Here is a 16,431-nt window from a genome sequence, read left to right as displayed (position 1 = left end):
TCGATTTCAATTAAAGTTTTAATATATTTGTTAAACAAATAAATTTTTAATAAATTTTATTATAAGATAATTAAGATAAAAAATAACATAATTAAAAATATACCATTTTAACAGCTGAAATTAATCTAACAACTAATAATTGAAAGTGAATTATTCAAATTATGTTCTAAAGTTTTGTTAGAATTTAAAAATAAAAGACAAATTTAGATAATTTAACTCCTAATTATATAAAAGACCATTTTTCATAAATTCTATTATACGATAAGAAGAATTTTTAATATACCTAAAACACTAGTATTTTAATTATTTTAATGGTTGATCTAAATTATTAAAAATATATATAATATATATTAATTAAAATCAATGGTTAAAACAACTAGAACACTAATGTTTCATGTATACATAAAATTTTTCCCATAAGATACATGAGTTAAGGTTGAACAACATGGCATATCACCAACTCCAAACCAAAGTATCAGTGTTACTCAAACTGAACCATAACTATAACCGCAACCAGAACAAAAATCTAAGCGTTCGTTTTTACACCTGGTTATCCAAACACCCCAATCTCTCTCTGTCTGTCTCTGGTGATAGAAGAGAGAAGCATGGTGCTAACTTCAATCTCCATAATCTCTTCTTCACCTTCACTGCCTTCAAACTCGGATTCACCTTCCACTTCCACTCCCACCCGAACAAGACCCTTCCGCTCCTCTTTCAAACAACAGAGTCTTATTTGGTTCCCAACAAGAAAACCCTTTTCATCATTCTCTTCCACCTTCCCAGTCTCTTCCTCCGCCTCTGCTTCAAGCCAAGTCCTCCACGAAGATGGGTCACCGGAACAGTTCCTAAACAACAATTCCATCGCGGATTTCATGAGGTTCAAGCGTGGTGTTGATGGTGGCAGTGGTGAGCTTCAAACAGCTGTTGTCAGCTATAGAAAGAAGTTCCCTTGGAACCTTTTGCGCCCTTTCCTTCAGGTGCTTCCACCTTTCAACCTTCATTCTTTTCCCTCTTGGGGTGTCCAAAGTTTGCATCTTTATCGCTTTCTCTCAATTGGGTTTTCTGTGTTTCTTTTGGTGTAGGTTGATTTGGTTTCCACAATTCACATAGCTGATGAAGAGTACGTGTTGCCTTCTTTTCATATTCTTCTTTTGTGATTTTGATAGTTATCAGCAACAGCTTATAATGGCGGTTTTAGTTGTTGCTAGGAATGAAGAATTGGAAAGGGAAATGGGAAAATTAGGGTGGTTCTGTTGATGATAAGACATTAGGGGAACTGAGGAAGATTGAGATTGAAACTTTTGCTCTATGAATGCCAATGTGAACTAATCTTATGTTTTGAATTAAATTTGATGCTAATTTACACTTTAGCAAAATTGCTTAACTCTGACAATTACTAACTCAACTTTTAGTAGCATATATTTAGATGACAAAACCAAGCTATCTGTGCTGAAAAAGTACTAACGTAAGCTTATAGGTTATTGACTAGTTCAAAATGTTGGTGGAGTCTGGATGCTGTTTTCTTTTCACCCCAATATGTTAATTTCTAGAGTGTGATTGAAGGATACGATATGTACCTTAAGGTGTATCACAAAACAGCATGACAAAATTACTTGCTGCATGCATTTGAGGGGTAGTATGCATTGCTACTTTTATGCAAATCATAATTGCGAGTGATTCATTGAACTGACTTAATTTGTTATGATTGTAAGGTATTTTCTGGCCCTCCAGAAGGAACTTGAATCATATGATTGTGTCCTCTATGAAATGGTGACTAGCAGGGAAGCTTTAGAGAACAGAAGAAACCCTACTGCTTCAAAAAGGTTAAGAAGTTCGCGCAGGGGTTTTAACATTTTGGGATGCATCCAACGCCAAATGGCTCGAATCCTTACGCTTGATTTCCAATTAGACTGCCTCAATTACCAGGCTGCCAATTGGTACCATGCAGATCTTGATTATGAGACCTTCAAATTACTTCAGGTCTTAAGCTGCTAATTTTTATTGCTCAATTCAATGCCATATACACATTTTGAGGGCTGCTCTGAAGGATTCTGTACACTGCAATTGGTGCTTTGTATATGTTTGTTGATATGATTTTTCTTCCTGTTTATTTTCAGTTAGAAAAAGGTGAAAGCTTATTTTCTTTTGCAAGAGACATGACCCTCAAATCTACCAAGGCAATATTGCAGCCTTCTATCCCGGAAGATCTCGACCCATTGAGATCCAAGCTTTTATGGGCTTCACGTGTACTTCCGATGCCACTTGTTGGCCTTCTCATCATTGGAGGCGTTTGTGCTGATGTAGGAAGTCAAGCATCAGATTATCCCGAAATCGAGGCATTGTCAAGGCTTGACTTTGGTGCTGCAATGAAGGTCTTCCTTGCAAAGAGACTAACATCTGAGTAAGTTTCTGTCATTTATTTCTTTTGTTCCATCTCTCTTTTCAATCTTGCTCTTGTAGGTTTCTAAATTTCTAGCATACTCTTTATTTTCTGTGTTGATCATCCCAAATCTTGCACCAATACATGAGTGCATGTATATATGAACAACAAATACGCCTTGTCTTGCTAAGTGAGATAGATATTCTATGATAAGATTCAACGAAGTTTTATATTGGTGGCTCGAGTTTTGTTCACAAAATGGAACCGTCTTCTGTTATCTGAGCTTAAAACTGTTGTTTGTGTAGGTTCACACAGGTGACAGCAGATGTGGAGGAGAAATCAGTCATAATTGGTGAGCGAAACAAGGTCGCAGTAGATACCCTTAGAGCAGCAATGGATGAGGGACACAATAGGATTGCAATTCTTTATGGAGGCGGTCACATGCCGGATTTAGGGAGGAGACTAAGGGAAGAGTTTGATTTAGTGCCATCTAGTGTGCAATGGATAACAGCATGGTCCATAAGGAAAAGGGACCTAAACACTAGTTCATTTCCATTTCTGAAGGCAATGGCAGAAGCCTCAGGCTGGCCGTTGAACCGCTATCAGACGTTGGCATTGCTCATCTTTTCATCAGTGTTAGCATTGGATCTGTGGTTTTGGGAGCTATTCTTTGGCACTGCAGTGAATTGGGTTGCTGAAACTGGCTCTGAAATACTGAGGTACATTGATAGTTCACAGCTCATATGATATATCGTTGAACTAAAAAATGTTCATACTAATAACTCATTTGAATGAAGAAATGTTTCCTTCAGCAGTGTAAATATGATAAAGCTTTGTTGTTAGCATATGATTCAATTGTTTTGTATTCAATGAACTTTGGCCGCATGACTTAAATTAATTGCAAGAACACCAAATTCATGTAGTGTGAATTTTGTGTTTCAGATATTCATAACTTTTGATGCTAACCTCATTGCATCTTGTTTGATTCTTATCCCAAAATATATTCTCCTTAATGTCTTTTTTGGCAAAGGAAAGAAATAGAGAGGAAAAAGAGGAAGAGTTTTATGGGCTCATTGGTGTTGTAAAATAAATAAATAACTAATGAAGATATAATATATAAAGTAAATAATTACAAATAGAAGACTCTAGTTTTGATATTCACCAATATAATTATCGTAATATAATAATAGAAGAAATTTATATATTTATTGCTATCATATATCAGTAGCGTATGAAAGAGAGAGGAGAAAAGTTTAATATAAAGAGAGAAAGTATTAGCAACGTAAAGAAAGAGAGGGAAGTGATTTGTTTATTGCTGTGTATGTTACCTGACAAATCCTCTATTTATAGATACACAAATTCAAATAGTCAACCTTCATGAATTTTCAGTTTAAGCTTTGAAAAGCTCAGCCGCCCACATTAATAAATGGGCATTCATTCTATTCTTATCACAACACTCCCCCTTGGATGCTCATTTAGGATTATTGTCTCGTTAAAACTTTACTAAAGAAAAACCCAGTGGGAAAAAAAACCTTAGTAAAGAAAAAAGAGTACAATATCCTTTAGTGATGGGGACTGCCTCATTAAAAATCTTGTTAAAAAAAACCCAATGGGAAAAAACCTGACCAAGGAAAAAAGAGTACAGTCTCTCCTTCTTGTCGACATCATTTAACATCTCGAAATCGACGTATCCCAATCTCATGTACCAATCTTTCAAAGGAGGATTTTGGGAGTGACTTTGTGAATAAATCTGCCAGATTGTCACTTGAGTGGATCTGTTGGACATCAATTGTCCCTTGATTTTGAAGATCATGAGTGAAGAAGAATTTGTGAGAAATATGCTTTGTTCTATCACCTTTGATATATCCGCCTTTAAGTTGAGCAATACATGCTGTATTATCTTTAAACAGGACAGTTGAAGCTATCTTCTGATCAATCAGTCCACATGATGACAGAATATATTGGACCACACTCCTTAGCCAAAAACACTCGCGACTAGCTTCATAAATCGCCAGTATTTCAGCATGATTAGAGGAGGTTGCTGCTATCGTCTGTTTCGTGGACCTCCATGATATAGCTGTACCACCATATGTAAACAGGTATCCTGTTTGAGATCTTCTTTATGTGGATCAGACAAGTATCCGGCATCTGCATAGCCAACTAGTTGTGACTTTGATCCATAGAGATAAAACAACCCCATATCAACCGTTCCATGAAGATATCGAAAGATCTGTTTGATTCCACTCCAATGTCTTCTGGTTGGAGAGGAACTATATCTTGCTAGTAAATTCACCGCGAATGATATGTCAGGTCGCGTATTATTGGCAAGATACATTAGCGCGACAATGGCACTAAGATATGATACTTCAGGACCAAGAATATCTTCATTCTCTTCTTTAAGACGGAATTGATCCTTTTTCATATCCAAAGATCTTACGATCATTGGGGTACTCAAAGGATGTGACTTATCCATATAAAATCTTTTCAAGATCTTCTCTGTGTATGTCGCTTGATGAATAAAGATCCCATTTTTTGTATGCTCGATCTGCAGGCCGAGACAAAATTTAGTCCTTCCAAGATCTTTCATCTCAAACTCTTCTTTCATAGTTTTTATAATTGTTAGAATCTCTTCAGGAGTCCCAATGATATTTAAATCATCAACATACACAACAATTATAATGAATCCAAATGCGGTTTTCTTTATGAAAACACATGGACAGATATCATCATTTTTGAATCCGTTTTTGGCCAGATACTCAGTAAGACGATTATACCACATTCGTCTAGATTGCTTTAAACCATATAAAGATCTTTGCAATTTAACTGAGTATAACCCTTGTGAATATTCACTGGATGGTTTAGATATCTTTAATTCATCAGGGACTTTCATATAGATATCACGATCTAATGAGCCGTACAAATATGCTGTTACCACATCCATTAAATGCATATGCAGTTTATGATATGCAGATAAACTGACCAAATAACGCAATATTATCGCATCTACGACAGGGGAATACGTTTTTTCATAATCTATACTGGTCCTTTGTGAAAAACCTTGTGCCACAAGTCGGGCTTTATAGCGCACAACTTCATTTTTCTCATTTCGTTTTCTCACAAATACCCACCGGTATCCAATAGGTTCTACATCTTCTGGTGTACGGACTACATGTCCAAAGTCTTCACGTTTTGCAAGTGAGTCTAATTCAGCCTTCATGGCTTCTTTCCATTTTGGCCAATCATTCCTTTGTCGACATTCTTCGACTGATCTTGGCTCAAGATCCTTACTTTCATGCATGATATTCAATGCCACATTATATGCAAATATTTCATTGATAATTGTCTTATTTCGGTCCCATTTCTCTCCTGTAAAGACATAATTTATTGAGATCTCGTCATTTTCACAATTTTCAGGTACCTGAACGTCTTTTGGCATTAACATTATATCAAAATTTTGGACAATTGCAGGTGTCTCTGCTATGTCTTTTTCAACAGGAATAGTATTTACCTCTTGTCGCTTTCGAAGATTTTTATCTTTGGAACCGACAGGCCTGCCACGCTTCTGGCGTGAATTTTGCTTCAGTGGCTACTTGTCCTACTGGGACATCAATTCGAATTGGGGCATTTTCTGTCCTGCCACGCTTCTGGTGTGAATTTGCCTCAATGGCTACTTGTCCTACTGGGACATCAATTCGAATTGGGGCATTTTCCGCTGCTATATAAGATTTGGTTATCCTCTTTGTATCGGAAAATGCATCAGGCAACTCATTTGCTATTCTTTGCAAATGTATAATCTTTTGAATTTCTAGTTCACATTGCCTTGATCGAGGATCTAAATGCATCAACAATGATGCATTCCAATTAAGTTCCTTTTCAGGAAGCTTATTCTCTCCCCCTAATGTTGGAAATTTTTATTCATCAAAATGACAATCTGCAAACCGTGCTTTAAATACATCTCCAGTTTGTATCTCAAGATACCTCACTATAGAGGGAGAATCATATCCAACATATATCCCCAGTTTTCTTTGGGGTCCCATTTTGGTGCAATTAGGTGGTGCAATGGGAACATATATCGCACACTCAAATATTCTTAAATGGGAAACATTTGGCTGTTGGCCAAAAGCTAATTGCATAGGAGAGAACTGATGGTAACTCGTTGGCCTCAAACGAATAAGTGCTGCGGCATGTAAAATAGCATGCCCCCAAACCGAAGTTGGGAGATTTGTTCTCATAAGCAAGGGTCTAGCAATTAATTGGAGGCGCTTAATAAGTGATTCTGCTAACCCATTTTGTGTGTGAACATAAGCTACTGGATGTTCAACACTTATTCCATTAGCCATACAATAAGCGTCAAATGCTTGGGAAGTAAATTCACCAGCATTATCAAGACGAATTGCTTTGATTGGATTTTCTGGAAATTGTGCTTTTAATTGAATAATTTGAGCCAGTAATCTCGCAAACGCCAGGTTGCGAGAAGATAATAAGCACACATGTGACCATCTCAAAGATGCGTCTATTAGGACCATAAAATATCTAAAAGATCCACATAGTGGATGAATAGGTCCACATATATCACCTTGAATCATTTCCAGGAATTCAAGGGACTCAAATCCAATCTTTACTGGTGATGGCCTTAAAATTAACTTTTCCTGAGAACATGCAGCACAACAAAATTCACTAGTTTTAAGAATCTTTTAGTTATTTAGTGAATGTCCATGAGAGTTTTCAATAATTCTCCTCATCATGGTTGTTCCCGGATGACCCAATCGGTCGTGCCAAGTTATGAACTCATTTGAGTTAGTAAACTTCTGGTTTACAATGGCATGTGATTCAATTGCACTAATCTTGGTATAATACAACCCAGATGAAAGTGAGGGTAATTTTTCTAATATAACTTTCTTATTTGAATCATGAGTTGTGATACATAAATACTCATGATTTCCCTCATTCATCGTCTCAACATGATATCCATTTCGTCGAATATCTTTGAAACTCAACAAGTTCCTCAGAGACTTGGTAGATAATAGTGCATTATTTATTACAAATTTTGTTCCTCCAGGAAACAAAATTATAGCTCTTCCGGAGCCTTCAATCACATTGCCCGAGCCAATAATAGTATTAATATACTCTTCTTTTGGCACAAAATGGGTAAAATATATATCACTTTTAAAAATAGTGTGCGAACTTGCATTATCCGCAAGGCAAATATCTTCAGAATATATCCTTGCCATTTATCTTCAAAAACAAATGATAATAATAATAAAATGAGTAAAAGTACATGCACAGTAAAATTATTCACATGAATACTTAACAAACACACATATTAAACTATTCCATCATTAATCAAATGACCAATATTTTCTTCAGAATCCTTAAAGAAATTAGATACATCATAATGAGTGGTAGAATTTTCATCATTTGAAACAAAATTTGTTTCCTTTCCTTTGTCATCCTTTTTCAAGGATGCTTGATAAAGATCAACTAGGTGCCTTGAGGTACGACAGGTACGTGATCAGTGGCCCTTTCCACCACAACAGAAGCATTTATCCTCAATTGATTTATTTTGCCCATTGTTTCTTTCTTTATCCCACTTCTGGTGAGATCCTTTATTATGAACATAATTTCTTTTTCTTCCATAATTTTTCTTGTTATCAAAATCTTGCCATTTACCTCTTTTGGGGTTATAATTTGCCGCATTTGCTTCAGAAAATGGGACGGCGCCATTTGGGCGCGCTTCATAATTTCTCAAGAGTAACTCATTGTTGCATTCAGCAACAAAAAAAAGGCAAGAAATTAACTCAAAATATTTTTAAATTCTTTTTCTCGATACTATTGCTGCAGGAACACATTCGAGAGGCATGGAAGGTCGAGAAAATTTTTTCGAACATATCGGGCTTGAAGAAGTATCACCGTTTTTTCATGATTATACCTTTTTTCAAGGTCTTTCCACAGATCTGCATGATCTTTTAATGTGGGGTATTCATTTTTCAATCATACTTCAAGATGATGACGAAGGAAAAATATGGCTTTATCTTTATCCTTCTGGGATGTATTATTTTCAGCCTCAATGGTATCTTTAAGATCCATTGAATCAAGATGGATTTCAGCATCTAATATACATGTTAAATAATTATTTTCAGATATATCAAAAGCATTATATTCAAGATGAAAGAGATTCAACATAATAAAAATTTGTTACCTGAAGTCTTCTAATAATTTCGTTAGAGTTTCGTGCTGATAACGTGTTGTAAAATAAATAAATAACTAATGAAGATATAATATATAAAGTAAATAAGTATAAATAGAAGACTCTAGTTTTGATATTCACCAATATAATTATCGTAATATAATAATAGAGAAACTTATATATTTATTGCTATCATATATCAGTAGCGTATGAAAGAGGGAGGAAAAAAGTTTAATATAAAGAGAGAAAGTATTAGCAACGTAAAGATAGAGAGAGAAGTGATTTGTTTATTGCTGTGTATGTTACGTGACAAATCCTCTATTTATAGATACACAAATTCAAATAGTCAACCTTCATGAATTTTCAGTTTAAGTTCCGCCGTCCACATTAATAAATGGGCATTCATTCTATTCTTATCACAACAATTAGTAACTTTTGAATGAAAGGAAATAGGTAGAAAATATATAGAATAAAAATTAATAAAAAAGTGAGAGGAAAGCTAAAATTGATGTTGAAAAATTATAATTTCATCCATGTATAATATAGATTATTTTATCCATAATACGAAGGAATTTTGAAGAATTAGTTATAAATAAGATAAATATTTTAAATTTGAGAACTGTAAATATATATGGGTATATACTATATACAAATAAGGTTGAATTGTTTTTTTTTCTTTTTCCGTGTGGTTGGTCTCAAATTACACCAATGTAACTTGGGATCTAAAAAAACCGTAACAAATGAAATGCTGTTTTTTTATTTTTATTTTTTTAAAAAAACGTATTGGTCAAACTTTTAATTACTAAATTATATTATTTTTTTTAAACTGACTCTTTAAGTTGAATTTACTTCTTAAGATAATTATTAAATTTTATTGAATTTCTATAAATTGAAAAAACAAAAATATCCTTGATTAGTAATAACACATGTTCTTTCCATGATTATGATATCTGTTATTTATAAAGAAGAAATATAGAGAGTCAATGGAGTATCTATATAATGGGAGATTTAAGAATGTTTAATTAAGTAGGATATCAGATATTTATTATTCTTGATACTTAGATGGTTATTCTGAATAGTATGGGTGTATTGTATTTGAGAAATTAGTAGTATTTTACTCTAGATGTTCATTTTTTTAACTCGTATTAGACCAAATAAATAACCCATTATACACATTGTACAAATACTCCATTGGCTCCCTAGCGAAATTTATTTATAAATACATGAAGAGTATAATAAGTACAAAATAATTAATAAGTTATTGAAATTAAAAAAATATAATTAAAAAAATAAAAAAACATTTATTATGAAAAGGAATTTTTTAATAAATAAATTAAAATTTTATATTTACATTTATATGTATTTTACAAACTATCTATATTTTGACATTCTATTATTCTTTAAACATTTAAATTAGCGTATGTATTTGTGCAATGCATGAAAAATGTCTATTTCTTTATATTTGTATCTAAAATATCAATTTAAAATAAGTTATTCATGAATATATTTATATATAAAATAACTTCATATATTATTGTTATTTATACTAATACCAAACAATCTATAAAAAATTTACAAAGTATTTATATTTAATAAAAAAAGGTGTAGTATACAGTAAACAAATAACTCAATGTTTATAAAAAATGAACTAAAATATTTTAAAGTGGATTTTATATATATTCACCAAATGTTGTCAAATTAATAATAATAATAATAATAATAATAATAATAATAATAATAATAATAATAATAATAATAATAATAATAATAATAATAAAATATTGATTTGAATAGTAAAAAATAATAATATATTATTAAAAATATTAACAAATAATTCTCTAATTATTCATATAATTTAATAGACAAAAATAAAAAATATACTATGTTCAATACATTGTATAACAAAGAATCAAGAATTATTAAAAAATATATAATATTTATAGAAATATAAATAAAAATCAAGATAATTATTAAAAAGATATAATATAAAATATTATAATTATTGATAATTTTTATTATAATTAATTATTAAATATTAACAAATATAATTATTCAATAATATATATATATATATATATATATATATATATATATATATATATATATATATATATATATATATATTTAAAATAGCATCAACATGAACGTGCCATAACAGCATACTTGACTCTAGAACTTACGTTCATGAATGATAAACGAAACAATAATATATATAACATTCACATAAATATAAAAAAATGTAATAATTTTTAAAAGAATATATAATAAAATATTAGAATTATTGATTCATGAAAATATAAGAAAGAATCATAATAATTACTAAAAAGATATGAAATAAAATATTAGAGTTATTAACAATTTTTAACATAATTAATTATTAAATATTAATTTGTTTATGATTGATTACATAATATTTTTATAAAAAATGGTTAAGATCGAAAAAAGAGGTATCAAAACTGGCACTAGAATGCGCCACGTTAACATGTTTGGCGTCAGAATGTAATTTATTGTAGAATTAGAATTGTTCATACCCTGGTCCAAATCATAAGCCAGGCCAAATTAAACTAAAAGGCCCAATCTAGAAAATCGGCATTCATCGCCTATCTGACCTCTTTAAAGAGGTTGGAGTCAACGTAAGTAGACACTTAACACTTATCTAAGTGAATAACTGCCTCCGTAAATCTCTCTCCCACTTCTAAAAGGGAGATCTCAATAACCCTAAGATAGAGGGGTGGTTATCTACCATCAGAAGTGGAACTACTTCAGCGGTAATTATTGGCTCGTCTCTTATAAATACCTTGACACACTCAAGTACATCTAAGTTCCAATACACTTAAACCTGCTTAACCCCTTGTTGACTTAGGCATCAGAGTGTCTTGCAGGTACCACCCCCCACCTTTTCAAACACAACTCGGACGGCGGCTCTCTGACGCAAGACAAGTCGGAGACCACTCTATTGAACGTTTGGGCCTCGTAAGCAAGCCCAACCCACATCCGGTTTCAGGTAAACTCCGGAACATTGACGCCGTTGCCGAGGACTCGAAGATCAACGCATAATGGCGGACGACCAGCACGAAGACGGACACACTGCATCTGATTCCAATCAAGAGCATCAGGACGCGGTCAATAACGACCAAGCAATAATACATCTACCAGGAGCGGAGGGATCCGTGGTGAACGTCCCTCGAATACCTAGGGATCAAAGAAAGTTTCCTCTAAGGTCCATCAGCCTGGAAAGGAGGAGCAACCTCATTCCACCGACCTCATGGGGCTACTACATGGCCACCAAGGTCGACTCGAGCAACTAGAACAAGAGCTGGAACGACAGCGTGAAGCGAAGAGAAGCCTAAAGAGAGAAATCGAGTGACGAAGAGAGCTTGAAGAAAAGCTCTCGAGGCTGGAATCCAATCTTCGAAATAAGGATTCTCACGCAGATCGAGAGGACTCCCCATTAGGGGAAGATGACCCATGCACTGAGGATATCATGAGGGCTAAAGTTCCCAAAAACTTTAAAAGCCTTTATATGGATTTGTATGACAGGACGACTGACGCGAAGCATCACCTCAGTAATTTCAAAAGCTGGATGTATTTGGCCGACGCCTTCGATGCTACCTACTACAAAGCCTTCTCGATGACTTTAACAAAGGTGGCCATGAAGTGGTTCGACGATCTCCTCCCAGGTTGGTCACTAGCTTTGACGACCTCTCGCGTAAGTTTCTTACGCGATTTTCAATTTAGAAAGACAAGGTCAAGCATGCTCCTAGCCTACTGGGGGTAAAACAGGAGGTCAAAGAACCTCCTGAGAGACTACATGGGAAGGTTTAATAAGGCATGCTTAGAAATCAAAGACCTGCCTAGTGAGGCAGTAATAATGGGTCTCGTTAATGGACTGGGAGAAGGACCCTTCTCCAGTCCATCTCAAAGAGACACCTAACTTCTTTGAACGATGTACAAGAATGAGTCGAGAAGTACCTCAACATGGAGAAAAATGCCAGATTACGAGAACCAAGTTGGCGACTGGGGCACCCTCACCAGTCAAAAGAAAAGGAGAGAGCCCAAGAGAAAGGAAGAAGTCGGATCTGAAAAGTCTAGAAGATACCACTCTTATACTCCTCTATGAGTCTCCCTAGTCGACATCTACAGGAAAATTTTCCATACCGAGAAGCTTCCTCCCCCACGTCCAATAAAAAGTAAAAAGGGGGGAAGTCGTAATGAGTATTGCGAGTACCATAAGCTTTATGGACACTCCACAAATGATTGTTACGACCTTAAAAATGTGATAGAAAAGCTGGCCAGAGAAAGTCGGCTGGATAGATATCCAATGGAAAGGTCGGACACTCATGGGAAGAGAAAGAGAGATGACGAAAGTCACGAGCGGAGAGGCCCACCCCCGCAAACTCCAGAGTAACATATACATATGATATCTGGAGGATTTGCTGGAGGGGGCTGACCAAGTCATCTCGAAAAAGACATCTCAAAGAAGTTTATCAAGTCGGTAGTGATGGTCCTGACCTTCCAACGATCTCTTTCACCAAAGAGAAGGGACTGAGAATCATACCCAGGCATGATGACCCGGTGGTAATCACCATGATCCTTGCAAACACTCACTTACACAGAACCCTGATAGATCAAGGGAGCTCAGCCGACATATTGTTCAAGCCAGCCTTTGATAAGTTGGGATTAGAGGAAAAGGAGCTAAGAGCCTACCCCGAACACACTTTTTGGGTTAGGAAACACTCTTATCAAACCCCTAGATCCCACAATTCAAACAACATATCATCCTCTGGTGGCCTTTGAATTTTCATCCACAAATTTTATCTTGTTCTTGGATTTCAATGCTCTCCACATGTCTCCCATTTTTTAAAATTATTTCCTACCAAAGTAACGAACTGTAACTATGGCTGATCCTGAATTTCTCCAGGATGTAAAAAATAAGAACTCATTAGGTCTAAAGCTAGATTTTTTTTAGCTTTATTTGTATTTTGACTTATTCATCATATTAATTTAATTCACCAACACAACTAGTGCTTGTGTATCTATTGAAGAAAATAACAAATTTGTTTCAAGTTTCATCACTTCTTGATTACAAAACCTAATTTGAGATTTGAATCAATGAACCATGTTAATGCAGATTCAAAAACTTCTTCTCTCGATCTCGCAACCTAATTTGAGATTTGAATCAATGAACCTTGTTGATACATATTTAAAAACTTCTTTTCTCGATCTCGTTAATAAAAAATGTTTGTCTATACTGAATCGGTGCAAGACAACACAAATTTCATCAATCTCTATCAATTAAGTTCAAAAAAAGAGGTCAAGGATTAGATGAGAAGAATGAAGAAAAGAGAATTCACAAGAAGAGGAGGAGAAAATCAAAGAATTGTGTTATGAGTTTCTTTTGAAGTTCCTCAACCATTTACTATAATTTTTATTTCCATGCTCATCACACCATATTAAAATTGGTGAATTCAAGAAAACATGAAGGAAAAAATTTCACGAAATTTAATGTAAAAGAGAGTGTATACTTTTATCGTAATTTCATCACTCTTATGTTCATTTTTTTATTGCAAAAAAATAGTTATAATATTATATTTCTCAACTATAAATAATAGCTACTAAACTAAGTTACACAACAAATTATTTAGTCAGTATTCTAACAAATTAATTCACTAATTATTCACTAATAAAATTTGTTTACATCAATATTTCTTAACTAATTAGCTTATACTATTATACATAATTAATTGGCTTATGTAACATATATAAATATATCTTTGACTATACTAATATTCTTATGCATTATTTCATTTTCCATCTTCACCTGTATCTGTGTTTAAAGTAGATTAGAATTTTCAGAGCAACACACATCTTCGATAGGTACACTATTTAAACTGGTTATATTGACAGAGTAATGGTGCATTCAGGCAGTTAAGGCCTTTGCTGTGCATTCAGTTAAAGTCAGTTGGTCAGTTAGAGATTGCAGTTATGAGTGCCAGGCTGGACTTCAGTTAGTTAGTTTCATTCTGCTAGCTTTCCCAATCAGTTAGTTAAACACCCCTTCTAACTGTTCCTATGTATATATATTATACTGTCAAGTCAAGTGTGATAAATCATTAACAGAATACAACAAAAACTTACTCCACTCTTCTCTCAACTCTTCTCTCTTCTTTCTCTCCTTCTTCTCTACTAAGGCCTGGTACCTTTCATGGTATCAGAGCTTCACAGAATCTGCAATCATGGCTGAAGAACAAGCAACACTAGCTGCACTGCAACAAAACTTCACATCCTCTTCGATCTCGATGAAGCTCAATGAGGACAATTTTCTACAATGGAAAGACCAAGCCGAATCTACGATTGAAGGACACAATCTGGTGCATCACATAATTGGAGAAAGGATACCAACACGATTCAAGAAAAATGGTGAAGTAAATCCTGAATTCTCAGTCTGGAAGAGGCAGGACGCTCTGTTGAAATCATGACTCTTGGCCTCCATGACAAAGCCCTTCACCACCAGAATGGTTAGGTGTGTGTATGCGTATGAATTATGGAAACGTCTAGACGATCATTTCACTTCTCAGATCAAAGCAAAGATTATACAATTGAAGCACAAACTCAACACTATCAAGATCGGGAGTTCTGTGAATGAGTATATACTTGCCTTAAAAAGTACCATAGACGCATTAGCATCGGTTGGAGAACCAATGAGAGAGAGCGACCATGTCAATGCAATTTTAAATGGCCTAACAGAGGAATATGGATCTGTAATCACTTTAGTAGTTGCAAGACCAGTAAGTATCACAGTTGGTGAGCTCGAAGCACTTCTAACACACAAAAGCATGCTTGAAAGGTTCAGGAAACCAGAATCTTTTGTCCAGGCCAATCTTGCTCACACAAGAGGTGGAGGATTCAGAGGAGGCTTCAGGGGTGGAAGATCAGGTAGAGGAGAAATATTTTCATACAATGACTACAATAGGATCGATTCAGGACAAGGACAATTTCAGAATAGCAATTTTCAAGGCAATCAAAGTAATTCAAGATCTGCTACTCAGTATAGTGACAACTCAAGATTTACACAAAGAGGCTACAATAAAAATTCAAGATTGGTGCAAAATGATGATATAAACAATAGAAGAATGGTGAACGGTGAGAGGCCTGTGTGTCAAGTATGTGATAAGGTTGGTCACACTGCTAAGAATTGCTGGTACAGATATGAGAGAGATAACAGGTATGGAAGAGCTAATTCAAGATCTGAGCCCAATTCACAAAACTTACAAGCGAGCTCTCAACCTCAGGCACTGCTAGCAACTCCTTCTACTATCCAAGATCCAAAGTGGTACCTGGACTCGAGGGCTACTCATCACATGACTTCAGATTAGCAAAATCTGATGGGAGGATAAGTTTATGAAGGGACAGATCAAGTGATTGTAGGAAATGGGCCAGGTTTGCAAATCAATCTTGTTGAAAAATCTCTTTTTAAATCTGATTTGAGCTTATTCTGCAAAAATTATTGCATGTGCCTGACATCACTAAAACATTGCTGAGTGTATACCAATTCTGTTGTGACAATGTAGTATACTTTGAGTTTCATTCTGATAAATGTTGTGTCAAATCCCAGGGAACCAGGAAAGTAGTAATCTAGGGAGATGTTGAAAATGGAATGTACAAATTCCTTCATTTCACACCAGCAACCAAATCTGCCTATGTCTCAACTTTGTGCAACAAGGATAGCTTCTTGCTTTGGCACAATAGGTTGGGGCATCCCTCCAATAGTGTAGTAGCCACTGTTCTGAAATCTTGTAATAGCAATGTTCAATTTGATTCCAATAAGTCAGTATGTGAAGCCTATTGTGTAGGAAAATTCCAT

General features: G+C 34.6%; 1 protein-coding gene across 1 annotated transcript; it reads left to right on the top strand.

The window, feature by feature from the left end:
* Window positions 1-461: 461 nt before the first annotated feature.
* Window positions 462-3,401, top strand: LOC130951664 (uncharacterized). The gene is made up of 5 exons (XM_057880360.1): window positions 462-977; window positions 1,083-1,120; window positions 1,713-1,980; window positions 2,118-2,401; window positions 2,686-3,401. The coding sequence occupies exons 1-5, from the start codon at window positions 606-608 to the stop codon at window positions 3,125-3,127; spliced, it is 1,404 nt and encodes a 467-aa protein (XP_057736343.1). The 5' UTR covers window positions 462-605; the 3' UTR covers window positions 3,128-3,401.
* The last annotated feature ends 13,030 nt before the right edge of the window (window positions 3,402-16,431 follow it).

Source organism: Arachis stenosperma, chromosome 9, assembly GCF_014773155.1.
Source record: "Arachis stenosperma cultivar V10309 chromosome 9, arast.V10309.gnm1.PFL2, whole genome shotgun sequence".
NCBI classification, from domain to species: domain Eukaryota; kingdom Viridiplantae; phylum Streptophyta; class Magnoliopsida; order Fabales; family Fabaceae; genus Arachis; species Arachis stenosperma.
Note: the sequence above shows the minus strand (reverse complement) of the source record. Positions and strands in the feature narration are given on the sequence as shown.

Bases quoted from the DNA above. Each gene is read 5' to 3' on its own strand.
- LOC130951664 (XM_057880360.1), top strand. From the start codon at position 606: ATGGTGCTAACTTCAATCTCCATAATCTCTTCTTCACCTTCACTGCCT. The intron at 1,121-1,712 runs GTACGTGTTGCC...TATGATTGTAAG, and splicing joins ATTCACATAGCTGATGAAGA to GTATTTTCTGGCCCTCCAGA. The intron at 1,981-2,117 runs GTCTTAAGCTGC...GTTTATTTTCAG, and splicing joins AGACCTTCAAATTACTTCAG to TTAGAAAAAGGTGAAAGCTT.